The 8418-nt window shown below is 43.5% G+C and overlaps 1 protein-coding gene across 1 annotated transcript in view; it reads left to right on the top strand.

The window, feature by feature from the left end:
- Positions 1 to 925: 925 nt before the first annotated feature.
- LOC100647990 (insulin-like growth factor 2 mRNA-binding protein 1) overlaps positions 926 to 8418 on the top strand; it is an 88643-nt gene continuing 81150 nt past the window's right edge. The window contains exon 1 of the mRNA XM_003399692.4: positions 926 to 2381. Within this exon, the coding sequence (XP_003399740.1) occupies positions 2207 to 2381 (175 nt within the window). The 5' untranslated portion in view covers positions 926 to 2206. The remainder of the gene's footprint in view (positions 2382 to 8418) is intronic.

Raw genomic sequence — 8418 nt, 5'->3', positions numbered from 1 at the left:
AATGGTTTTAGTAATTTAGAAAAAGTTATTGGTATTTTAGTAAAATCGTAGTAAAATTACGTCTAAAAGTTTCATAATGGTTTCACGTACACGTATACATCAGAAACAGTTCGCAGAAAATTTGCATTTAATTTTAGCATCGTTCATTGAAATGTCTATGATGCTCGCACATTAAGCAAGTACCTAAACATTTGTAACGAGCCAGAAGAATAGATTCTACCCTACTGTTGCTGCAATGGAGGAACGTAACGAAGGTTACGAAATAGTTGTACAGAAATCATCTAGTCGCCTATATAAATGTAAATCGGACACGAAGATACGCATCTTCGATTCATTCGCTGGTCTCATCGTTTCCAGCGGCGCTTAGCAAAAAAAAAAAAAAAAGAAAAAGGCTGATAGATTCGTACAACGATCTTTCAATATGAATACCAACGACGAAGCAGGAGCAAGGAACTCGTTAACCATGCTACCGTTCACCGAAAACACCCGGTAGATTTCTGCAGGAACCGAACACGCGCTACGGCGAGAAAGAGTAAGGAAACGACGATGGGAAGGCGCGAGAAAGAGAAACGTGGACGCGTTCGCGCGGGTCGTCGCTCACACGCGTGTACCGGCCACGCGTATGTACATTTTCTACTCGCGTACACGCATGCTCGTGTGCGTGCACGCAACCTGAACGAACGAGCGAGCGAGCGAGCGAGCAAGCGAGCACGCATGCACGCGAGAGCGAACATGCACGCAGACATGGACACGTTGCCGGCTGCGAAAACCGGCGTGCGAAAATTGTCCAATGAGAAACAGAGGCGGGAGTCGGTGGGGTAGCCACGTGGTCCCATACGAGCCAATAGAAGGCGATGTGTTCGCGAATTTCGAGTCGGTTTCCCGCTTAGCGCTCGCGAGCTTCTAGTTGCTAGAATAAGACAGACTGTAAGAAGGAAAAAAAGAGTGAGAAAGTGCACGCACGAGCAAGGAGAGACAAGAAGGTTGTACGGTTTGTAAAAAGGAGCAAGGAAGAAGGAGCGGGAAAAAAAAAGAGAAGAGTGACGAGTTTGCATCGTATTGCCCCCCAGGACACGCGAAAGAGCAAATGAGAGGAAAGAGAAAGAGGGAACGAGAAAGGGTGAAGCGACGAGAAGGAGAGAGAGAGGGAAAACGCGGAATGAGAGAGCCCCTCGGACGTCGTGTCGTGGTCTAGCCAAAGAGACAAGAGACTGGTAGGAAGGTGCGTCGTCGTCGTCGTCGCAACGAGAGGAGAGGAAAGAAAGAAAGAGAGAGAGGAGAGAGAAGTAGCTGGACACACGGTGAATCGTCAAGAGAACGGTCAACGCGCGTCCCTTAACCTTAAAAAAGTTGAAGAGTCATTTCTGAGAAGACACGGTCGTCGTCATAGTCCGCCGATCGGTCATCGCAGTCATCCTCGTCGGTTTGTATGATCGAGCTGGCTCGAGAGACATCCATTGCTACCGGAAACACGCCAAGACTGTGTACTACCGGTGTCGACTCGACGTGACAGAGAGTCGTTGTACCTCGAAGCGAGCGGGAAATAGACAGCGGTTCCAGAGGAAAGGAAGAAAGGAGAAAACAAAAGACAGTAGAGCCAGGAACGCTTGGAAGATCGTTCAAGAAGTTACGATAAACCTCCTGTGTCCCTTTCGTTTTTTGGTGTGCAAGCGCGAAAAATCAGGCCGAGTATCACGCGAGAAAGACAATCGTGTTCGTCGAGACGTTAAGATAGTAGGAAAGGAGAAAAAGGCGACGAGAAAGACCCTGACGAAAGCGCGCTCTCGTGTTCGTTTCTTCCTGCGTGATAACAGGATTTTCAAGATCGTCATCGTTGTCGTAGTCGTCGTCGTCGTCGTCGTCGTCGTCGTCGTCATCAACGTCTGCATTCCGTACGTGTATTCGTCTCGTATCGGAGATAGTTGCGGTCCTGGACGTGTCGTAAACGTGCCGTGGTCGTGTCATCGTCGAGTTCGTCCGCGACTTTCATCGGTGTATTTCACTTCGGGTCTCCTTGTGCGAAATACTCGGTTATCCATCGTTATCGCGACGTGATCATACATCCTCGTTGGCGTGTTGTGGACAACATCGTCAGCGATCGCATCGTCTAGCCGCGTGCCACTAGGCTGCAAATTTTTCAAGCCACGTGACCGAGACGTATCTCGGAAAAGCCGCCACCATAACGTCCAAGAGCGAACCAACCACCATGTCGAAGCTCTACGTGGGCAATCTACCGTCGGATTGTAACGAGAGTGCCCTCAGGCAACTCTTTCAGGATCATAATTTGTCGTGTACGACGATCCTGGTGAAACGAGGCGGCTATGCGTTCGTTGACTGTACCGATCAATCTGTAGCGGATCGTGCAATCGACAAACTTAACGGTGAGTTCAGAATCAACAGATGAGATAATGTTGGATAGATCGCTTCGCTATGTCGCTATACTTTATGTTCTTATCGGCTGTTGCTACGCTGATACCGAACCTCGTGTAAAATATATGTACATACCTATGTATACTGCTTTTACTATGGCAATATATCGCTACGTTTACTGCTGTTGTCGCTATTATCACACAGGGTCTGCTGTCACGTTTCATGACTGAACGAAGAAGAACCTTCGCAAGGGGCAATGCACGAGACATGGGGCCTTCGTGATTAATTTAGACATTGCAAAATGTTTTTATCGCTTTATATAATATTACACTTTAGGTACGGCCTTTACACTCTGCAACCAGGGAAGTCAACTTGTTTTGTATAAAGTTCTTTGTATGTTACGTGTGCAACAAGTTCCGTCTACCTGTACATTAAGATTGTCACGCTTTTACATGCTTTTTCAACTAGTTTGTAAGATATTCTAAGTAGAAATATATGAACATTTGCACGCTTGTATATATGCTTCACACGATTTTATGCTTACATTTACTTTCCCACCTCGATCGAACGATCGGTATCCTGTATATAGTCAACCTTATCCAGCCCATCAACGCAATTACATATATATACACGTATACTTTATTTATATACACATGTATTCATATATTGGAATATATTTTTTTACTATATCTACGTGCAAATAACAGGCAGCTTCACCGTGTTATTCGGTAAATCGATCGTCAATTATATTCATCGGTGAAAGGACAATCGCGACTCGTTGCCGATTCCTTAATTTTTATATTCACTTCGATCGCTCTAACCGTGAAAATACCGTGAAAACAAATTGAATACGATCTATTTACGCGAGTTATCTCGAGTAATTGGTGACCGCTTTAGACGAATAACCACTGTAAATTGTCTATCGGATTGAGAACCCCTGTATGGGATCTCGAAAACGTATTCATCGAAAACATTTATTTTTCCATTTTCGCCGAATATGTACTTTGTACGTTGCGAATACCACGATACAGTCGTTTAAATATTTTTACATCGTACAGGTTAACATTCTATGCTTTCGCCTGCGTAATCATTCGAAGGTTTTCGTCCGAGCGAATCGTACCTTTGAAATTCCCCTTAAAAACGGCGCGAGATATAGAAACTACTTTACGAATGCTCGTGTCGTGTGGAAAACTTATCCACGTGGTGGAGAGGCGCACGCATCAGCAAGATGGCGGAGCCGGTTATACCGGCAAGGTCACGCGTGTGGGTTTCGCCTTTGAGATAAGTTTCTGATAATCATTCGCGTCGTGGCCAACATACTGTTGTTGATCGATACGATTGCCAGCTTCGCCTAACGTGGCAATGGTGATTCCGGCATTGAACGAAAATTACGATATAATCGCGCGACTGATAAGCCGTAACTGTTTAATCGTAAATGATTAGAATCCAATTATCGCGAAAGAATACTGAAATTTCATTCCGACCACGCGTTACCAAGGGTAACGGTGCGTAAAATAAATTTCATAGTCTATCGATAGCCTTGTTTGTCAAAGGCGTAGGAACACTACGAAAGTGAAAGATCGATTAAAATCGCTAAAGACTACGTCAATCGATGCAGCTACTCTTTTTCTCATAATTCACTAGTAACTCGACGATAGTCGTGGACGAAGAAACGGTTACCGACATGGTCGGACGCGTCTTTCATATTTTTCGTAAAACGATCGCATGCCTATAAATCCTGACCATCCGTACTGAATTTCAACTTTGTCTCGAAAAGTTAGATCGATACTTGACTAGAAACGACTCACGCCTGTACGTCGGTGATTCTCCCGCCCAAAAAACGTGGTCAAGGTCGCGTCTGTACGCGTGACGTATGGTTCCCCCACTGGCTTGATGCGAGGTTAAAATTTACATCGTGAAATACCGCCAACTTCATCTCGACGCGTCCGTAGAAATTGGTTAGTCACACTCGTCATGCACGATGGCCATGCTAATCGAGTAAATCCAGATCGTAAATTTTGTCGACGACTTTGTAAGCAACGTACGCGCATTTGTACCTACGTTGATCGATACACTTGCGATTGCTTTTAGAGATTGATAAGGTTAACGGGATAGGAGAGTATGTAGAGTACGCGTTGATATTTCCCGAGGATCGTTTTTAAACCATCTTGCCTATATATCGCATAACAATATCGTTTGTATCTGTAATCGCGAAGCAATCATTTTCGTGTCGTACGTATGTAAGATAAATCACTGTTACGCTCGTGACAGTCTCGTAAGTACGAGATGCTAATCGACGCGTAATACTTGCTTCGCCGTAATAAACCGATTTACGGTAAAGATTCGATGCGACGAATATCCTATATCTATACGATAAAATAATTCTATCTCGTATAATTAAAATAATAAGTTAGATACTTTGGACACGGTATAAATTACTGGAAGTATTTGAATTCCCAGGAAGTACGGGACGTAAGCAGTTGAGAAAATTTCGAGTATAATGGTAGGCAAAAATGTAGCAAAGAATACCACGAGAACGGTCGGCTTGCTTAGAAGCCGGGTTGCAAGAAAGAGGCGCGGTACGAACATTGGAACGATTCATAGGGAATAGTCTCTCCCTCTATTTCGTTAGCAATACAGAAGGCTCAGTCGTTGCTCTGCAGCAGCGGTACATATGTATGCGGGGCTGATCCTTGGATACAATACCGTGTGCGGAGAACGTTACCGCTTAGTACAGAACTAGTTTGGTGGGTTGTGTTACGTTTTAGACCAACTAAACTAAGGCTAGTCGCGGTTAAACTACATCAGACTACAAACATCGATATTAATTCACCGAGGACTATAGCTTCGCCGCCATTTAATGCCTTCATTTTGTTCGAGTCATGAGAACATCGTACTGCCTAAAATGTTGTCACTATTTTCCAACGTAGAATTATAATCAAACGAAATATCTTGTAATACCTTAACAAATACGATGATCTATAAAAAACTTTTATTACAGGAAACTGTATTAAAAAATTCTGTTTCGCGTTAGAATTTATTATAAAAATACCAAGGTAGAACGATGTTTAGAACGTAGAGGCATCGTGATTTCGTGGGAATATCGTTCTTCGTATTCGAGTTTGACGAAACGTCCGTATTCAATGCTCGTTTAGACGTTTAAAAGAGAGGAAAAGAATGTATATTTTTAATCGCGAGTTTCCAGTTGTTCGTGGTTCGGTCAGCTTGATTTGTCGCGTGCCTGCTCGAGACCACCTGCTCTCGAAAAAAGTTACCTGTTAACAGTGCACCGGTAACCGACACTGATGGAACTTGACGATTCGGTTTCTCCTCGGACATAGCGAACCTCAGGATTGATAATAACATCGACGCAAATTAAAAACAAAAAGAATAATCCTATGTTAACATGCACGATCCTATTACGATAAAGAAAATTTCTACAGATCGTGTCAAACGTTATTGCTACGTCCGAACCGCGTCTTATCGATCTACGTGACGCGCAAAATGATACGCGCACACACAGATAGCACGTATTTAATAAAAACGATTAAAGTTAATTACAACCATTATTCGCGCTCTTTGCAACATAACCAATGTTCGATCGAAGTAATGGTTCCTTGTTTCTCACGAACGTTCAACCCAAACGTTGTTGTACGCGTCGATAATATAAAACGAATCTTACAGTAGCTATTATTAGTGGGAATCTGTTTCTACTTCACGATGACTGCGAAGTCCAATATTTTATCTTCTAGTAGAGCGGTTAAATATTTCTTTCTCCAGCTCGAAAGAATTCCTTTATAGTCGCGACTGGGTCTTACAATGACGTCCGAATAAATTGCGTCCGTTGTACACGCGCGGATAAAAATTACTTGGTTTTAGCGTATAAAACGGTAATTTGATTAACCGAGTATTAAGTTGAGAACAACGGTGAAAAGAACTCGATTTAACACCGACACGAATGTACGGCTTAAGCGCAAAAAGTGCTTGCGCGTCTGCAAGGAGGAAGTGCTATCTTTAGAGCGGCGAAAAGAGAGTGTGCGGTGTCTTCTCGTCTTCTTTTTCGTCTAGCCATCCGCTTTCATTAACTGAATGGTCTTGGGACCAGGGGGCGAGAAAGCCATTGTGAAATTTCAACATACTCGATACCTCGAAATGAATGAAACGTAATGATTCTTCGCACTGAACTTCCCTATCAGTCACGCGATTTCGCAACCGCAAATCAGTGGCTTAATTAGCCGTGGCTTTTAACGACCGATAAAATTCTCTCGTTGCACCGAAATTAAGCGATCGTAATTTTTTATTCGGTCTTTAAAGATATCGTTTAAAGAATTTTGAGAAATCGTTAAAACCACTAATTTATATCGTCGGAAGAAGAAGAAGAAGAAGAAAAAAAGAACTCGTTAAAATTAAAAGCACACAGCATTAGGTTTTCGAGGGAAATCCACGCATTTCGTTCCGCGATATTGGAACGAAATCAACGAGGTTACATCGAACCGTAAAATGCTGATAACGTTGAGACGTCTGTATGAAATTATCCCCGGAGCAGTGTCTATTTTGAGTGTTTCTATATTGGCTTCGTCGACAATTCTCTATTTCTTCCTTTGGCCTCCCACGCGGCGACTTTTTTTCTCTTTCCTATCTACATTGTCTTCGTCTTTCGTGGCCTCTGTTCGCTCGAGAAACCTTTGAAGACACGTGTTTGTTTTAGATACCCGGCCGTTGACTTCCCGGCGAATAACCGTGTTACCACTGTTACCCCGAAACCAAACCGTTTTCAACGAAATCTTTCTTATTGTAACAGTCGCATCTTCAGCTATCTTCTTACTCCAAGCATTGCCCGTTCAACGCTTTCCCTTATATCTTCCCAGTGGAAAAAATAGCTTCGTTCCTTATCGTTTACCGTATCCTATCGTTATCTACCACCGAGTTTTTCTCTGCGATTACCGTAGCTAATCCGCTTACGTAATCTGTATTTCCAACGAGTAACGTTCACGCTTCATTCGTCGTAAATTCGTGAAAAATAACTGGACGCGCGACTATCTGACAAAAAGGACCAACGAGGAAAATCTCGATGAAAACATTTCCTTAAAACGCATCTTATCCGGACTACCGACTTTCGTCCTTCCCTTCTGCCCATGAACGGAATCTTTATGTCAGAATGGGAAAAAAGAAAAAAGAGAAAGACGATTAAAGCGTCTGCCAGTTGTGGCGGCAGTGAGTCCTCTTGGGCCCACGTGCGCGTAATTGTCAGGTACGAAGAGAGAAATCCGAATCTTTCGACAGGTGTCAATGAACTGGGCAACGACGTATCCATCGAAGGATAAGCGAGGAAGATAGAAGGAAGGGAGGATCGGCGGGTCGAGAGAGAGAGGAAGGAAAGGCACGAACAGCTCGTTCGCACCTGCCTCCGTCGTATCCTACACAGGGCTCGCGGTGATTTCGCATTTCGTCAACGTTACTCGGTGAAACTGATTCCCTTCCACGAATTAAGAACAATCTCGCAATTGCGCGCAAAGTACGATCGAATGGAAATCGGATGAGAATCGAATCTCGGGAAAATACATTTCGGATTTTTCTTTAAGGTTGCGTGTATGTTTCTTTGGCGTCTTAATTAACCGCTAATTGCTACGTTGAAAGGAATAACTTTCTGATAAAATTTCAAAGTAACCCAAGAGATGATCTGCAATATACAAATTCATGAGTTACATTTTATGCGACGTAATCTGATCAAAGATTACCGAAATACCGGGAAATCGCGACAATGTTTACGACGTCTGAAATACTCTAGGAACGTCGGTAACAGTCGAGGGCCGAGGCGGCGACTTAATTTGTTTCGAGCTTCTATAGCTGAGTCGAAATTCGAAGTATGGGGAGTTTTAATAGAAACGATAGGAAGAAGAGTGGTGGAATAACTCGCGTACGTGGCAACGAGGAATATCGAAATAACGCAGGCAGCGAAAGAGAGAGAACTCATCGTAGAAAAATTGCATCGGCATGGCGCCATTAATCTCCGAACGAGCGGATATTATTTTAATTCTCAAACCTCGG

Source organism: Bombus terrestris, chromosome 12 (assembly GCF_910591885.1).
Source record: "Bombus terrestris chromosome 12, iyBomTerr1.2, whole genome shotgun sequence".
NCBI lineage: Eukaryota > Metazoa > Arthropoda > Insecta > Hymenoptera > Apidae > Bombus > Bombus terrestris.
This window is presented reverse-complemented; position numbering and strand designations above follow the sequence as displayed.